This window comes from Epinephelus fuscoguttatus, linkage group LG2 (genome assembly GCF_011397635.1).
Source record: "Epinephelus fuscoguttatus linkage group LG2, E.fuscoguttatus.final_Chr_v1".
Taxonomy (NCBI): Eukaryota; Metazoa; Chordata; class Actinopteri; order Perciformes; family Serranidae; genus Epinephelus; species Epinephelus fuscoguttatus.
Window position 1 is genome coordinate 13,184,703 of NC_064753.1, and position 19,748 is coordinate 13,204,450.

A 19,748-nucleotide genomic window follows, 5' to 3' on the forward strand; every position below is an offset into this window, starting at 1 on the left:
TTTTAACCAGTGGGAGGTAGTGATGCACTTCCTGTGCCTAGTGTGCCGGGAATTAAAAGACAAGAAGAAGAAGAAGAAGAAAAATATCAGACAATAGATAGAAGATGACGATGACAAAGAAGTGAACCTCCCTTGAAGGCTTGAAGGAGAATGTTCTTCAGCCTAAATAGAGGTCAGACAGCATGTTTCGTGCATACTTCATCCACAAGAATCCATTTACCTGTTGTTGTGGCTTCTTCTTTTTGTTAAACACTTTAAAATACTGCCATTGTCCAGCAAATGAGTCTGTACCTCCGCTTTGCTAAAACAATATGGCCCAATATGAGGCCTAGACCACCTCTGACCGTGGTCTTAGCGATTAGATCTTAGAATGGACTGAGGACCCATTGGATGCATCACGCCTATACTTTGCAGTGTCCACTTGTGATGCCATCACCCAAGACATATGTTAATACCAGGCGTAAACAGGGCTGATGAAAGGACGTACAGTTATTGCAGGGATGTGCAATCTACTTATAGGCCAGAAGTGTCCATCCTGGCTGGTGTAACTTTAGACAACCATTATCTAAATATGCTGTCACAGTCCACTACTGTGATGACACACTACACCTGGTGTAGTGAATGAAATCTAAATTGCACACACTCTTGGGGATCACTTGACAATGATCACAGACTACTGAAGGCCCAGACTCAAGTCTCAAGGAATACAGTATGTCTACCAGCTCCAGCACGGCCCCAGCTGACGATGACATCTGACCTCTCTGTAGAGGAGCGTTTTTAGAGATCAAGAGTATCACTAAAAAGCCAGTAGAGTGCATCCACAGTTTGCAGTCACTATCAGTAGAGCCTGTTGCTCGTTACACTTGAAGGACTGTACCATTGGGTCCCAGAGAAGGGGGGGGTTAGTTCCGGGGAGTTTCCTGTAGGGATGAGCCCTGGCGTGGGAGGGGTGGTGGCGGGGGATCGTGAGGTTGGATTCTAATCCCTTAGCCTCGACTGCAGCACGGCCTTAGGATAAACTGACATGTAGGCTTTGGACATTAGAACATGCTACTTGGACTTTAGCAGTTTTTTTATGTTTATTTTGTTCACAAGTTATTTTTGTATTAAGGGAATGCCAACTCTGGTAAGACATCAGTTTTTTTTCTTAAATGTTTGCTGCGTTGCGCTCTTTAATTTTTTGTTTTGAGAATTTGATGAGGAAATGAGAAGTAATTTAGACTGAAAAGATACCCGTGGTGCCATCATTTGTTTTTCAAGTTTTATCCTTTGCAACATCAAAATGTAGCAGCAGGTTTTTTTTCCAGCCATCAACATCACTGTGCTTATGACAGAATCGAAACATCTAAATAGACTGGTTCCAGTCCATGAAAAAATTTAATTCTATCAGCCCAAAGTCACCCTAGTACTTTAAAAATATCCTTAGAAATTTGGCTACACATTGTACCATTTATCAGATTCCTCAACTTTTGCTTAAATCTAATGCACAGAGATGTGAGGGAAAGAGGATACACTCAAACCAGTTTCAATGTCTTCCATATTTGATAAGGCCCACGATGGCACCTCTTACGCTTTAACTGACCTAGTGACAGTATTTGACTCAGAAACATGTTGCTAATAAATGTCGTCGACAGGTTAGTGGACAGGTAGTCCCCAGAAATCACGGAGGATTGTCCTTTGACATCTTTAGGTCACAGAGGAGCTGAGATTAAAATGAATTCACGGCTTTGACAGCTAAGCTAAACACCAACAGACACAATACATGTAGTAGATCCAGTCTGATACATGCTTAATTTTACTTAATATATCTGGCCTCAATGGCAATCAGGTTATACAGTTATGCTGATGACACCATATGCAGTTTTGGTAACTGTCAAGCATAAAAAGCATGTTTTAATTCCCCAAGAAAGTGTTGAGGTGCATTATTTCTCATGCACATATGTATAAGCAAATCAGCTGTCAGGTTCAGATCAAATATCTGCATTATAGTTGCACTGAGGCCTTTTTCTTTTAATCAACTCCCTTGATTCAGTTCCAAGTTTTGCCTAGATTAAAAGCACAATGAAAGCAGACTGAGTGAATGAAATAACTAGTACAAAGCGTACAGATATGATGGAGTCACCCTGAGGGGCTGATTGTTAAAACATCTCATGCAGAAAAAGGAAGAAAAAGGATCAAGGTTATTAAAAACAAATACATGACATTTGACACGTCTGTGGTTAAAGAATTAATTATAACCCTGACCGCGGCAGATAATTAATGAAATGTTCTGCAAAAAGCTGTGATTTTTATCATTTTATACATTTCTATACTTTCCAAAGATAATTACAGCTTACATTCCTGTCCCTGGAAGTGCATATATGGGTGAAGAAAATGAATAAATAAACACAACTCTCAGTAATTACCAATGGAAAGTCAGAGCAAGGCAGTGGGATCTGGTCTGTGACCGGCAGCAGAGGACTGTGGTTATACTAAGTGAATTCCAGGTGACTGGATGAATGAAAATGAGGCTAAAGCTGCCCCAGAGCAGCTCCACTGTTGTGTCTGCAGCGTGTTTATCCAGCTATTCTTCCAAATGCTGTTAGTGTTGCATTAATATGTTACTTCACAAGAACAAGCTACAAAAACTGAAGGAGACGACAGGGTTCAGCTCGGTCAATCTCATGATCAATCTCAGTCTCAGTCAGTCAATGATCAGAATGGTTAAAGGTCACTTGTGAAATTGAGATACCTTCTGTAAATTACCCAGTGACCTATCTGCTTCCTGTTAAACCTCAGACTCACATTGATTTTCATGATTCAAAGGAGCTCTTTGACTTTTCAACACAGGCGACACTATCAGAGGAAGGCAGATCATGACCTGTTCAAACTCTGCGCAGGCATAAATGCTGACTTGACATCTGAATTAATGTGTGTTGAGGGTAAGGGTGGTCAGGTTGATACATTCATAAACACAAAAACTGATCAATGAGTTTGGAGAGAAGTGAGAGGGATGGAGACAGAGGGGAAAAGAGTGAGTGCAGGCAGCCCAACTGTTATGTAAGCACCAGCTGTGTGAGTAAAGGCGCTGCAGCAGGATGAAAGCAACACCGCTTCCCTCAACCAGACTGAGCATCCACCCTCTCACTTTCTCTCCTGAGTTGTTCATGTATTATTCAGGTTACTGAAGGAAACAACAAATGAAAAGGAAAAAAAACTACAGCATACTCAGACAATCGTGATCACATCATATGGGTTCCACTCATTACTCCTGGCAACAAACCCGATCAATGCATACGTTTCAACACTGACTTTGGGATTTCAAAACTACATATCCAAGAGCAGCAAATACATTTCAGTGCGTCAATCCAGGCGTCCTAATCCACTGTCAGCCACCTCTGTGACTTTCGTGATGAAACAATAATGTGAGGCAACAGGGGCAAAATGAAAAAAATCTGCAGTCTTAATCTGGATTAAATTACAGTGTTCGTCATCCTGGCTCCAAACCAGGACAGAGCAACCCAAACCAAACTAACCATCCAGTTGTCAGACAATGAGACTACAATTGTATGTGGATCAAGCAAGTAGCCTAATACAATTCTGGATATTCTCATGTTGAACTAAGGGACATTTCCCCTGAAAAACAGTGATTCAAAAAAATAAAACTTCAAAATGTTATAAATAAAGATCTTAGTATTTTTAGAGATATTCTGGATATTCTCATGTTGAACTAAGTAAGGTCATTTCCCCCTGAAAATAGTTTCAAATAAAATTTCAAAATGTTATAAATAAAATTAAGATAAAAAAATCACAACACACAAGTGATATTGCGGTATCAGTGCCAGCACTTCCCAAAATTAGAACTACATTTCCTCCATCCGCTGTTGCTTTTTACTAAGAAGATTTTGCCTTGCCGCCTTTTGTTTTACTGTAAGGAATATGCACGTCTGATTTATTTTCTTCATATAAATATTTCATTTGTTTCAAAATGTGCAAGACGAAAAGCTTTACTTTTAGCTTGCTTGGGAGAAGTGATGCAGTGGAGGGTATATGCAGATATATATGCAGATATATGGGATATATCAAACTTTCTCAAAAAGCCATTGGAATATACAGGACAGTATACCCACTTCCTTCTCTGTAACCAAGCGGTCTACCTAGTAGTACATCCACGTTATCAACTATCACTACACCACTGCTCTAGAAAGCAGCTCACTCTTCTTTTTTGGTTCCATAAAGCAGCCATTTCAAGCAGTATCAGATCCTTTTTAGTCTTCCATAATAAAGAGGAAGTGCTTTCAAATAGTGGTAATCCATAGTCAAATATAAGGGAAATATCTTCTCTCAAAGCAAGACAATGCAACTTCTGAATTAAGAAGAATTAAGAATTAAGCTATAACACTTTTTTTTTCTTTCAGAATAAAACTTAAATTTTTAAGCTATAAAACGCACCCTTTGGGGTGTTCTTGCTAACAGCCTTAGCCACTTGGTTCTTGGTCTCGTATGACCATTAGCTTATGGAGGCTAATGTTAGCTAACATTAGCAACCTTTTAGATGGATATTGTTGTGTAACTGACAGTGTGTCTCAAATCACATACTTCCATTAGTACACTTCCATGTAGTATAATATGTGCACTATGTACTTATTGGCGTAGTGCGTGAATTTCAACAGGGTAGTGTTGTCTCAAACCAAACACAGCCGTTGCGCACTCACCTGGAAATGACGGCTGCAAATTAGCTAGTTAGCAAACTAGCATTAGCATTCGCGTTATCATTCGCGGTACCAAATCATTACAGACTGCTAAATTAACCCAATAAACATACTGCTGGCTTATACCCGACAACAGTATAGCGGTGCTCAGTGCAAAAAACACATGTATTTGTACAACACAGCAACGCTTACGGTCGCACAGTCCTCAGCCGCCATTTCCAGTTTGAAAAGTGGTTCCTCCCCTTATGCTATGTAGCCAAGATGATGACCATTGAGGGCGAGAAGTGTCCATAGTTCCACACTCTTGACTGTGTTGAGTGCACCATCCAGGTACTCATAGTGTACTGCATTTTTCCATACTTCTCAGTGTGAACGCACTTATGCACTCAGAATATTAAGTGTAAGTACAGAAGTACGCGATTTGAGACACAGCATATTACTGAGTCAGCTGACTGACTTTGTGACTTGTCTCTACTTGTGCTACTTTTGCTACTGTTACAACATTTTAGCATTTGACTTTTTTATAGCATTTTTTAGGTTTTACCATTATTTGCTAATTTATTAGCAAAATTTATTCTAAATTTACATGACTAACTTTAAGGGTAGTACTCCCCAGATGCCCCTGAGCAAGGCACTGAGGGCAGTATTTGTTGTTGCAGGAGAAGTTTGAAATTAAAAAGCACAGTACAGGGCAAAGTTGGACTAGATTGAGCACATAAAAGGTTAAATCAAGGTTTGTGCTATTTTACAGTTTCACAGTGTAACTCATTTCTCATGAATTGTGTGCTGTATTTGGCATTCAGCTGTGTTGCTTAGTTGTCTGTCACAAAACGCTTCCACAACACGACATCTTTTGTTATCTGTAAATTACAGAGGATCCAGCTTCAGGCTAACAATTGCTTGATTTGGAAGAATATGTGCACAACTTCACTGTGCATGTGTCATTAAATGATGTCAGTAAAGCATGTGACAGCCAGTAACCCTCCTGAAATGCAATATAATTTGTGTTATTGTCCTCCTATTGGTGCCTCCGGCCTCTTGTCACTATAAAAATCAAGACAGATCTGAATGTGTCATCGTTGCAGCAGTGCTGTGTGATGGATCAAAATGGCGTCACAGCATCTCAGCGGAGAGACAATGAGATTATCTGGTTGTGTGGCAGGACAAGCAGCCTACAAGGGAGGGAGTCCTGAACTGCTCTTTCCTGCCTCATGACACATTTAATTTCTGACAAGAATAATAACCTGCATTTATGTATGATTTAAAGTCATAAGTAGAAATAAATGACATAAAATTAAATGAAATTCGGTGACTTAAGCAAAATAACAAAAAAAGTTTTTTTGTTATTGAATTGTAGGGCTAAAATAAAAAGACCAAAAAGCAATGTCTTGCTCCTTTACAATTACATGACATGTTGTATGTAGGCATCACATAACTTCTATAGTTTCTCTAGGTTGTCAAGGACATCATCAAAGAGAGTCTAAGGTCATGATGTACTCTTACTGTTTCCACAATGTGAATGTTGTGAAGCACTTTGAGACTGTCTCAAATGTCTATGCTCTACAAGTGCATTCTTCTTTGCTGTTCTGCTGACTGATCATTTGTGATGTGTGGTGTTCACTGTGTTTTAGGTTCAGCATGCAGCACTGTGCAAATCAAGGAAGGTAATAGTCTTTCAACGCAGCCATTGAGGCCTTAAATTTGAGACCAAGACAAAATCCCACAGAATACCTGCAGCAACACTGAGAGCAACTCACAGCTCCTAGGGAGGATTATGCCATTGTAGCTGACAACTTGAGCTTTCTCAGAATACGACAGCTACAAGGCAAAGTCAGTCCTGCTCTGCTTACACCCAGCAGGAACCATGGATGACCCCTATCAAAACAACGTGAACCAGCAGATGACAGAAGGTGGAGAATACACCTATACCCAGGATGGAGGAGGTCAAGATGGCTACCCTTACCAGACAGACTACCCTCCCCAGGACGAGGATGCTCGTAGTGATGCTACAGAGGGCGCAGACGATGATGAGCAGATGTATGAGGGGGAGTACCAAGGCATCCCCCACCCTGACGAAATCAAGGAGGCACGGCGAGCAGCTCGGTTGGAGGCCAGGAGGAAAGCCCGTCAGGCTGCCCAGCAGGAGGAGGAGGAGGATAGCTTGCCAGAGCAGTACGAGACCATTATGGAGGACTGCGGTCATGGACGCTTCCAGTGGACGCTCTTCATCGTGCTGGGTCTGGCGCTAATGGCTGACGGAGTGGATGGCTTTGTGGTGGGCTTCGTCCTGCCTAGTGCTGAGAAAGACATGTGCATATCCAACTCTGACAAAGGCTTGCTGGGTAAGTAACAGTTAAGGGAGGGAGGGTGAAAAGTCTGGGGTTTTCACTGTGTATTTGATGAAAACTTATACAAATCCAAAATGAAATAGGATTTTGCAGCATTGAGAAGAAAAAGATGTTCTTTCTGTGGTTATTAAAAAACTGTTAACTGAAAAGTTCATCCCAAAATCAAAATACATATTTTCACTCCTAACTCCTAACTCTAGTGCTGTTTATCAGTCTACACTGTTTGGGTGTGTGTCGCCGAGTGTTGGAAATATCAGCCATGGAGATATCTGCCTTCTCTCAAAACTGAAGGATGGACCACCCACTGTGCCCAAAGTGCAAAAAAACCAACCCAAAAAACATTCCAAAAATCTAACAGCAATGTCTCTTTCCAGAAATCATGATACGGTGACTCAAGATAATGCGCAGATCTTGTTTTTTTTCTTCCTAAACACACCCACCAACTGAATCATCAGTTGCATCAGGAAGTGAAATAAATAGTACCACAGATAAGAGTTAAAAATATCAGTGTTTAAATTTTGGGGCAAACTGTCTCCTTTTAACATGAGTCTTTAGCCATGCTAGCAGCTCTGTGTAGCTGCACCCCGCTTTGAAGCCAATGTCCGAGAGGCAAAAAATGTAATTACATCCTCACATGATGCCCTGCAGCCCCCATTTTTGCCACTGACTTACATGGAGAAAGAGATGTCTGTAAATCAGAGGATATTTTTGAGCATCAAAATCCCCCACGAATGATTTATTACACTGGTGGGGTTTAATCCAGCACTGTGTCCAGGTCTCTTAATACATCCATGGGCTGTACTTAGGCATAGCAATGTTTTAAGCTAAATGCTAAGGTTAACTTGGTAACATGCTCACACAACATATCCTCATGTAATGGTTCGTATGATGTCCTACGAAAATACACACACTACAGTTTGTATGATATCCTATGAATCAGCGCCCCACGTATAATGTTACATCCTTAATGTAAAGTTACGTAATTAATGTAAAGTTACATAGGCTAAATTTAGGAAAAAGAAACGTGGTGAGCACTCACCTCAAGTTTACTTAAGTTCACTCAAAGTTCACAAGGTTTCGGACACCAGTCTCGGGGGGGGGGGGGTCCAGAGGAATATCCTGTTTTGCCTCCGTCTTTACTCTCGTCACTGTATTGGCATGTGCAAAATACACGGATTTTGCACAAATAACTGGCTCATGATTACAATATGTACAAATTTTGGTGCATTACTTTTTATAGGAAAATGTACCAACAGTGCATGAGAGCAGCCTTGCACACAATGACAGTGCTAACATGCTGGTGTTTTAATAAATAAAACCAAACACAAAGTACATCTGAAGGTGATGGGAATGTCATTTCGGGTATTTCGTCATAAACCAAAGTATTGGACAAATTAAAATCTTGACCCCATGATGGCACAAGTAGAAAAGTCAGAGGACCATCAGAGTTTGTTCAGTAGACCCTAGGGAGAACATGAATGTCTGTCTCAAAGTTCTTGGTCATTCATTTAATACTTGCCAAGGTATTTCATCCAAAGGCCACAAATTTCATCATAAAGATGGTGCTACAGGAAACGTCAAGGGATCACCAAAGTTGACAGAATTCATCCTCTTTGTACCATAAATGTCTGTAAACGGTTCCGCAGCAAAATGGTGAACCGACTGACCGACAGACATTGCCACCCCTTGAGCCATGCAGCCAGAATGCCTAAGAACTGATTTAATAAGTTTTACCAAAACAGATATGCAGTCTGTTGGTAACCTACAAGACTGGTTAATTAGATCTGTCGAAGAGTTTCCAATCTCTACCCAGAGGGGAGGAACCCATCAATGAAATGATCTGCTGTTGTTCCTGGCTGAAATAAAATCCTGCATATGTTTGGCTCTTGATGACAGAAGACTGCGTCAGACAGAAATATCCTTCAGCCGCTGGGAAAAATTATGGGGAAAAAAACCTTGGCTCTTTTTAAGCAAATGCAAAAATTAAGAACATAACCAACATTATGCGTCCTGGTAGAGTATGGGTCCATTGTGAGCCTCCAGATTGAGTCATCACATAGTGAGCCTTGGCACTGGTACCACAAGCGTCTGGAAGTTGACTTGAGGGACATCACACAACATGTTAATTTTTTAATTATGTTAAATACCAGACACAGAAGCTCTGCTTTCAATATACTTTGAATGTTAAATATACTATGTATCAAGGATGGTGTTTCATTTATTTCAGTTGCCTGCTAGATTCACTTGTTCCCAAATATTGTACCACAACAATGTACATACCAAACCATGATACTGAAATTTGTATGCAGCATAGACCCATCTTACTGGGAAATGTACCTTGAAAGGCTTTGTTCCTCACTTTCTGTGCAGACAACCAAACTGCAAATTAAAGCCCCTCACCTTATTTCCCAGGCCTCATGTGTAGCCAGGCGATGTGGCAGATTGCACATCGCTCATTTCATCTTAACAACAGGCTCCTGGGATGAGGCATTGCAAGAGATTTATGAGGAACCCAGTGGTGATTGTATTCAGTGTGTGTTCCCAGGCTAATATGGAGCATGTTGCAGCAGTCAGAGAGCCTGGCAGCCTGCAGCGCCCGGTGCAGAGCTGTCAGATACGCTTCAGGCCTCTGACAGGCTGTGGTAGCAGGAGGAAGGCCTGGCGAAAATGAAATCACAGCGTCTGTGCAGAGCGGGAGGGGAGCACTGATCATTGGCTGAGAATATGAAGTAGATCTGCAGAATGATCCTTTTTGATTCATGCTCATGCTCTGTTCACCAGAATCACCAGAGCAGAAATGTGTTTAATCTTAACCCTAGTCTTGGATAGCAGATAGACTCCCAAACCTTTTGTTAAAAGGAGGAGGATGGTGGCCGCACTTACCCTGACCGGTGGTTTTATTGTTTAATCTATAGAGTGAAAATACAAGAGGCTGAGGGTGGGACACAATGCTGAGGACAAAGGAGAGAACGTTATGGCAGGTTTTAAATTTCAGGTTTGATGTGGTTGCAGCAATTTAACCAGTTATCTCAAGGAAGTTGCTAAACTTGCAATTCAGCTAATGCATTTCTGGAATAGAACTGGACTTGCAATTAAAGAGCTCATGCATAAATTATGAGTTGGTTTTATGATGTTTCCCTGCTGCTATTAAAGGGACAATCAAGAATATATTTGGTGCTTAGCATTAATTGACATACCAAGTCAGTCAGACAATGCTTCGTGATGTCTTTTTCCTTTTGATCCACTTTGACTTTTTTCAAGGTTTATTTCTTTGTCCAATGAAGCAGGCAAATTACCCACCTCCTTCTACTTACTCCAAACAAATTGCTGTTACTGTTGAATTATTTGTAAAATACATCACAAGGGGCCTACATGTATACCACATCGCCCAATCGCTGGAGATGTCATATGAAATCTTAAATATATAAAATCACATCAGGGAACAGGCAGGTGAAGCTGTTTCACTTGGTATCTATGACTGTGTCTCAAATAGCGTACTTCTGTACTTACACTTAATATTCTGAGTGCATAAGTGCGTTCACACTAATAAGTGTGGAAAATGCAGTGCACTATGAGTACCTGGATGGTGCACTCAACACAGTCAAGAAGTTGAGTGTGGAACTATGGACACTTTTTGCCCTCAATGGTCGCCATCTTGGCTACGTAGCTGAAGGAGAGGGACCACTTTTCAAACTGGAAATGGCGGCCGAGGACTGTGCGACCGAAAGCGTTGCTGTGTTGTGCAAATACACGTGTTTTTTGCACTGAGCACCGCTATACTGTTGTCGGGTATAAGCCAGCAGTATGTTTATTGGGTTAATTCAGCAGTCTGTAATGATTTGGTACCACAAACGATAACACGAATGCTAATGCTAGTTTGCTAACTAGCTAATTTGCGGCCATCATTTCCAGGTGAGTGCACAACAGCCGTGTTTGGTTTGAGACAACACTACCATGTCGAAATTTGTGCACTACACCAGTGAGTACATAGTGCACATAGTATACTACATGGAAGTGTACTAACGGCAGTATGTGATTTGAGACACACATACACATATGTTTCAATAAACCAGAGGAAAAGCTAGCTTGCTGCAGCCAGTGCTAGCAAGCTAACTGTTAGCTAACTAAATTTCTTTGTTACAGGTTAACATTAACTTGGGATTTTCTTGGCTTTTCAGTAAGTTCTATGTGACTTATGAATTTAACATCCTTAACTAACCTGTGGTCAAGTGTTGCATCTAGGAATGAGAGGCTCATGCTTGAGACAGGCGGAGATGTAAACGCTAATGCTGTTACATTAGCTAGCTCAGCAGTGCTAGGTGAGGTAGATGCTTACTTCTGTTGGGTGATATGGTTGGCGGGTGTGGTTCGATAGAAAGAAAATAGTTCCTACTGTACATGAAACTGCTCACAGTAAGGTCTATGAATTGTCTTGACTATAGGAGTCATGATTTCTGGAAAGACACATTGCTGTTAAATTTTCCAAATGTATTTTTGGCACTTTGAGCACCACAAGCTGAGTTCCATTATATTCAAGAGAGGGCAGACATCTCTATGGACAATATTTTCAACACTCAGCATCTCACACAAAACAATCTGCATTGATAAATAGCATTACAGGTAAGAGAAAAAATATGTATTTTTGATTTTGGTGTGAACTCTCCCTTTAAATTTACACAAGTCAGGTAAAAGCAAGCTAACGTTAGTTTTGTAGGCAACAGCCACACCTAGCTGTAGCTATATGAACAGTAATAACTACACTCTGTGTAAGGAATGCTGGTGCAGTGCTACCTGTTTTAATTTAGTGATGCTGTATAATTTCCACTTACGAAGCACTTATGCTATAAAGTCTGAACAGCTGGTTCCAACAGGCTCCGAGCCACCAATTGCAACTTTCATTTTCAATCAATACTGTTTTAGTCAATCTCAGAAGCAGCAGAACTGACATCATAGGAAAATGTAGCAGATAATTACTTAAAGGCTTTTCACTGTTATCAAGCCATTATGGAGGAAAAAAAAAACACTGACGGATGTCCATCGTTCAGTATTCATAAAAATCACATGGTACATTCTCTGAAATGTTGCCCTCTTGTTTCAGAATAGCTAATGCTGCAACATCATTAATGTGCGTTATTTCTTATACCTGGAATGAAAAACTGAAACAAGTGACAGTAATCTATACTGAAAAGCCTCACATCCATTTTAATGATGTGCACAGCATTGGCATTTAAAGAGTAGGCTACATATTGTATGTATAGAGTGCACACTCTGCAATTGTCTGCAGTTTTTTTTATCTGAGTAAATTCATTGTCTCTTCATGTAGATGTGTCAAACGCATTTACAGTGCTTTCACTTTTAATACTGAAAAAAAAGGAAAATTCTTTTTATTTCCCCTCCAGGGATTCAGTGTCTCCACTGTGCTCAAGGACACTTTAACAGTCACATAGAAGCTTGTTGCTGCAGGGGTTGATCCTGGGCCTTCACCTGAAGGACAGGCTGTCTAATCACAAGGCCACCCTGTCAAACTGTCCATGTACGTCACTAAGGCATACACATTGCCTTAAGCAAAAACTTGGCCAAGATATTAGGTGACATGTTAGCCTTGACTCTTTGTCTCCTGTTGCCCTTAGCGGTCTCTTGTTGAATGAGTTAGAGATGTGCAGCTTGGCGTGTGGAGCGCCGGAGCATTTGGATAGTCTAGTAATCCACAGGGAAGGTGCACACTATTGCTCCACGTGCCGTTAAGCTGCTTAGTCCCACTGTAATTAGGGCTGTGTGTAGTAAAAACACAGAGCAGGCAGGAGGTATGGGTCTAAAGGTTTGAATAACACGGTGAAGAGGATGGCCGAGGCTGGAGGTTCGAGTCCTGACACCGGCGGCAGGGGAGAGCATATTACTCTCCCTAGAGACATAAAAAGGAAGCACATAATCATTGTTATCTCTGTGGTGCAGTAATGGGCAGCACAGTTGGTCACTGTTAAGAGCTGTTGCTTTACAAAAAAAAAAAAAGAAAAGAAAAAGAAATGGCAGAGTGGACCACCTGCGTAGTGCATGCTGGGATAGACTCCAGGTCGCTGTGACTCAGAGTGGGAATCTGCAGATAAAATGCGAGAACATGAATTTTGCATTGATAAAGCATATAATCAGAATAAAAATAAAATGTCATATTTTTAAAAATATGGAGGGTGAATATTTAGAAATGATTGCACTCTTAGATGCCTTAAAATCATTATGACCTTTTTTATTCAGGCCGCTTTCTGGGAATGCTATTGTCACTGTATTTTCTCTCTACATCATTATGAATATTAGGTCGTGTTTTTCAGCATGTAAGGCTGCAGCACACTGAACTACTGCAAAAAGAGTAATGATTTCTCTATTCCTTTGTGTTCATACAAGGGTAAAGGGAGCCCCCTTGTGGACATCAGGACTCCTGGCCTTTAATAACAGATATTATTCCCTCCAATGATGTTTATGTGTGAAAATACATGTTGCTGTAGAGACTTTGTGTTTTGATGAGGTGAAGTGTGCATACTGGGAGTAAAACATGTTATCTGACCTATACGTGTTAAAGGTCAAATGCCTTTGAATAAGGTTTGTGTTTGTGTGTATCTGCAGGTCTGCTGGTGTATGTGGCCATGATGGTGGGGGCGTTGGTGTGGGGGGGTCTGTGCGATAAGATGGGGAGGAGGAAGTGTCTGATCTACGTCCTGACAATCGACCTGGTCTTCTCCTTCCTCTCCTGCTTCGCCCAGGGCTACGGCTTCTTCCTCTTCTTCAGGTTTTGCTCCGGCTTTGGGTGAGACACATTTACATTTGTGTTCACATTTACATTTGCAGGGTTTGCTTGAACAAAAGATTGGCTTTTTATAATGACTGACCTTCTCCATAATTGATGCTTTTAGTGGAAACAAGCAGGATTTTGGGAGGAAAGCACATCCCTAAATATGTATTTGACAATATTTGTTCCAAAAAAAGACACCTGACATTTAAGTGAGATGAGTAAAACAAACTGTGGACCTTTAGGAAAAGCCTGAGGAAGAGAGAGGACGTAATTTAAGAACACCAGTTGACTCAATTGTTAGTTTATTTTCCTCATCAATATAATACATTTAAATTGTACGCTGCGCACAGAGATTTCTGTTTATTTACTTCATTAGAGCAGTCCTTTATTATACCAATAAAAACAAGTGAACAATGCTCTTTGCTTGTTTTTAATTTGAGTTTTATTGCTGACTTCCTGCTGTCGCCAGCACCTTGTGCCATGCACAGATTGATTTTGCAGCTTTCAAAGACACATTTCTTTTGATAATGATTGCAGCCTGAGCGTACCCAGACCTGCTTTATTGATGTTTGAGCTTTTTGCTAAGCCAGAGAATACAAGGTCACCAAAATAAAACGTTCAGCTGTTGCTGATTCACTGTGATAATGAGCCCCGTGTTAGTCATTAACACTCACATCTGCTGAAGAACTGTGGCCATTTTGCTGTCTTCTCAAAACACAAGGAGCCGGCAGACTCCCGAGAAACCTTCTGAAATGTCAATGAACATCTTGATGTCAAATATACTGTGGAAGTCCTGCTTTGAGATTTGTTGCTTTTCATGCAATGTGATTTCTCTACTGTACATAACTGGTTATTTTTTCACAGTTTAAACTAATTTCAAATTAGGAACTGTCACTTAAATATATAAAAGATATAAAATACTTTTCCCCCTATAATTTTCATCTAAGAGCTGCCCCAATATTATCTCATACATACAATATCAAATCTATCACTCTGAAAGGAGACACCCAATCTCAGTATGCCCCTGTCCCTGACCAACACCAGAGCTGAAACTGCATCAGGCTTCAGCCATAAAACATTAATAAACATTCGATCTCACGATATGAACGATTTCTATGTCAATTTTCTGCCAATTTTAATCATATCTTCAACTTCTTTTTCTGTCGGTCAGTCCTGGTATCACAGAAAGCTGAGAGCCCTTTGGACAAACTGACCACCAGAAACAATCCAAAGTATTTAGCTGTCACCAGTAATCTCACAGAATATGTATCACAAGTACTGAAAAACTGATCCTCCAGAATCTGGGTATTTAACTTCAGTATTTTTCTACCTGGTCCCTATTGTCCCATGTTTTTTGGTCTCAGTGACTAATGGGAAAACGATTTTTGAAAATGGTCCAGTATTGAGCCAGACTGCTGCAGACAGCATCAGCAAAAAAGGCTGCAATGTAATGACTCAATTATGCACCATCAATTGATGTCTGCTTAAAGTGCTTGTTTTTGCCTCTGACAGGCTCAGATTGTTATCATTAGTTTCTAACAACTTCCGGAAATGATCCCTGCAGAGGCTGACCTTTCTGTTAAAAGAGTAAGATCTCTTTTTTAACCATAAACAGCCCAACGGTTGACATAAATTGACAGTGCACAAATGCCCCAAGTGGTTACATTGCAGCCTGTTTTGCAGCTGCTGGCTGCAGCCCTCTCGCTAAATACTGGACCAATTTGAAAACTGCGATCCTTATTAGTCACCTTGACTCAAAAACATGGGAAAATATGGCCAAGGTTGAAAAATACTGATGCTACCCTTTAACTTGTAGGTTTTGATTGCTCTTTCAGTGATGGGTGGTTACATTCAAAAGGTAAAGGTGTGTTAACCTTGACAATAAAGCTGTGTGTGTACATTTTTAAAAAAAAAAGCAGAAAACATTTAGAGTGAGTTTACCCAATTTTTTAGAAGATGGCTGTGAAAGTTTTCTTCACTTCAAAGTAATTCTACTGAAAACAGCAGCACACAAGGACATTGTGTCTAATGACATATTGCTATTGCGTCTATTAAATGTAATATTTAATGTTTGAGCACTAAAAAAGGAATTCCATGCACTTCTCATGCATGAGCCCGAGGCAAAGACAGATGTCTCAAAATCTGGACAAATAAAACCACAAGGATCTGCATAGGCGTCAGTGACGGCATATGTTTTTGTGCAGTTTGGGTGAAGTACCCCTCTAAAAAAAATCCTATTACCAGTAAAATCTTCAGAATACTGAGCTCACAATTCTACATGACCAACATTAAACAAAGGTTGAATGTGTCAAATGCCAGATATTACAGCAAATGATACCCTAAATCTTCTGAGAACGATGGACAGAATACAATGTGTAGTGAGAAGAAACAGGAGATTTATTTTCTGAGATGTTTTACGATTCCTCCCCCAGAATTGGCGGCTCCATCCCAATAGTGTACACTTACTTCACCGAGTTCCTGCAGATGGACAAACGTGGAGAACATCTGAGCTGGCTCTGCATGTTCTGGATGCTGGGAGGCCTGTACGCCTCCTTCACCGCCTGGGGAATCATCCCTCACTATGGTAACACACACACACATGCGCTGACTCACATAACACACACATGTAGCAGACTCACATGAAGGCATGCAAACATTCAGACTTACTGCACGTCAACTCAGAAGGCAGAGAGACTATTTTAAGTGACTGGAGGAGTATTTAGTTGTTTTACATGAGGAACGTTTCTCTTCTCAGTCTGTGTGATGACAGGATGAGGCTAAATTCATTTTTGTGCTTCCCCAGCAGTCAAATATGAATAATTCACATTAGAATAAGTAAAAATATATTGCCAGTATCTGGAATTGGAAAATAATTTGAAAACGATCAATGCAAATTTTTCAAATGAAAATGACTGACGCAAAAGTAGATACATTGCTGCATAGAATAAGTTCTGTATATGCAAAAGATGAAAATAAAGATGTGTTTTGTTGCACTACAGTTTTAAAGTGATTTGGACATTACTGTAAAATATGCCAGAAAGGAAGGTTTTGAAATATTTACTTGCTCTTCACTGGATGGTTTTTCAGGCTGGGGCTTCGCCATCGGCACAGAGTTCCAGATTCACAGTTGGAGATTATTCATTCTGGTTTGTCTCTTCCCTGCGCTGGCTGCACTTGTTGGAGTCATCTTCATGCCGGAGAGCCCTCGTTTCCTCCTGGAGGTCAGATCCAATGATGCCAGATTAAAACACACACACTCAAAAAATGTGGTTTTATTGTCTATTTCAACTGCAAAACATAAAATCACAAATGTGCTGGACTAGGGTTAAAGGGTAACTTCTATATTTTTCAACCTGGGCCGGTCGGGTAACCACTTGGGGCATTTGTGCACTATCAATTTACGTTCACTAAGAGTGCTTGTTGTTGAGTGTCTGACAACCTCATTACAGAGATTCACCCTTTTGTTATAGAGGAAGAACCTTTTAAATGAACCAGAGGCAGCCTAGAAATCACTACCACCAAACCAACCAGACTCCATTTGAATAAACACTAATTTTGTCCCAGTGAAACACCCTTCAAAGTAGACAGAAGCAAAAGAAAACTCACAAAAACTGTCTTGGCTCAACTTACCACTTTCCAGTCATCACCAACCCTGTTTTTTTTTTTTTGTTTTTTGTTTTTTTTTTTAAAAAAAAAACTCTTAATTTACCTGGTTGGATGTGAAAATATCCTGGCACGATGCACGCTATAATTACTGTAAATTTAAATGGACTCTGGTGTAGTTGGCGATGGCAGTTTCAGGGATTTTACTCTTAAAAAAGGTCTCTCTCTGTAGGGATCCTGTCCATAATGTTGTCAGACACTTCAGTAAATTGAATAATCTGAGTCTGTCAGTGACAAAAACAAGCACAATACTGGACCAATAATAGACAAGTTTCAAAAACTGTTGTTCCCATTAGACTCTTGGACATAAAAACGTGGAGAAAAAGGGTCCAGGTTAATAAATACTGAACTTACCCTTAATTTAATGGTTTTGATTAACAGAAACATTATGATGTATTCTATCCCAACACTCATTACGTCAGTGTACAGTATTAAGCATCAGGCTGTGATTGGTTAAAAATGCTGAGTCATTGTTAACCACCACAGCAACATCCCACTGCTGTGCAAAGGTAGCGAAAGGCTGCTAAGGCGCCACCAAAACACCACCCACCCCTGTTTCTCCTCCAGGACATTGTCAGACCTCTAACCACATGTGGTATTGTATTTGTATGTTACAGCAGGGCTGCTCCAACATGTTCATATCACACACCCCCAAATTATCACACATACCCCCCATCTGATAAGAGGCAGACATCCTGGGAACGCTGTTACTCAACTGCATGTTGGGACAGTGTTTGTGAAAAATACAAATCCCATAAAGCCTGATAGGTTTCACAGAATGCTCTTGAAATTAGTTATGTAGATATGCATGGATGAGTTTGTGTGTCTTTTTTCAGAGTGCCCGACACGATGAGGCATGGATGGTCCTGCGACAAGTTCACGACACCAACTGGAAGGCTAAGGGGGAACCAGAGAGAGTCTTTACTGTAAGCCTTTATTGACAAAGACACTGCTATGTTGCCCAGTCACTCAGCATTAACTGATTCAGCAGCTCATTAACAAAATAAATGTGACCAGAGGATGTTACATATGATCCTTAAATGCCACAAATATCATGAATGATTGCAATGTAGTCATGACAGTGAACCAGCATGCACAATGGGCTTTTTTCTGCAGCAGTCATTTCGACATGTCCTGGCAGCAAAAACAGATGTGTAATAATTACCCAGGTTGCCACAATGACCAGGCCAGCATCAGCCCAAACTCGGCACGCCAGAAGACATATCATCGATGATCATTAATATCATCTGTTTCAATTTTGCTTTTCTAACTGGGACATGTCAAATAGTCTGCAGCAGTGTATATAGTAAGTGCTAGGTATCTGAGAATTTTTCACATTTTAAATTGGCAGTAAAATCTCACGGTCAAAATCTGCCTGTGCTTTTAGTGAAAACAGACCTGTAGATGAATTTATAAATGTCAAAACTTGCACATTTTACATACTTTATGGAACAGAAGGTACTCATTATACCAGATGAGCACAGGTGTAAATAATAAAACTAATGATGGCTTAATTCAATTAAGCTGCTTCAGTGTCGGGTTCCTGATATTTTTTATACTGGCTTACTGTCACACTGCATGCTCACTAGGATACTTGAATACAACAAAGCCTCGTAACACCTTAGAATTTCCTGCTATGTGTCTCTTGTGAAAAAGGCCTTAGCTAAGTGAAAAACTATAACAGGTGATATGTATTTAAGAAAAATAAAGGGAAAAAAACAAGATAACATTATTAATACAGTATACACTATCTGGTATAAAATGATATACAAAAGACTAAACAGTAATAAGCTCCACAACTTGTTTATAATAAATGTCATATGTTTAATTATCAGTGCAAATGTAATTCAGATGATTGCTGGGTAATATGTACGGTGATGTCGTCCAATGTCAAGTCTCTTTTTGATTATGCAATAAGACAAGATGATACATGGTAGCTAGTCTAGGCGCAAAACCTGGCACTGGGGTCCCTCATAATATTCTGCACAGGGGCCCATCGTAACTACCTTACGTCACTGGTACATAGCTTCTCTTTCCTAGAGAGAGTTTTCTAGGTTTTTGTTAAATCTAACTTTGCCCTCGTTGTGAAGGTGACCAACATTAAGACACCACAAACTCAAGAAGACGAGTTCATAGAGATCCAGAGTGACACTGGAACTGCCTTTCAACGCTGGACCGTCAGACACGTGACCATGCTGCAACAGGTCCGCATGATCATCCCTACACTACACTAAAGCAGAATAGAATGTAGAATGAAAAAGTAAC

The 19,748-nt window shown here is 40.4% G+C and overlaps 1 protein-coding gene across 1 annotated transcript in view; it reads left to right on the forward strand.

Moving 5' to 3' along the window:
- sv2ba (synaptic vesicle glycoprotein 2Ba) overlaps nt 1–19,748 on the forward strand; it is a 38,221-nt gene that overhangs the window by 13,413 nt on the left and 5,060 nt on the right. The window contains exons 3-8 of the mRNA XM_049592720.1: nt 6,323–7,033; nt 13,655–13,835; nt 16,253–16,404; nt 16,908–17,041; nt 18,320–18,409; nt 19,574–19,687. Coding sequence (XP_049448677.1) covers nt 6,556–7,033; nt 13,655–13,835; nt 16,253–16,404; nt 16,908–17,041; nt 18,320–18,409; nt 19,574–19,687 — 1,149 coding nt within the window. The 5' untranslated portion in view covers nt 6,323–6,555. The remainder of the gene's footprint in view (nt 1–6,322; nt 7,034–13,654; nt 13,836–16,252; nt 16,405–16,907; nt 17,042–18,319; nt 18,410–19,573; nt 19,688–19,748) is intronic.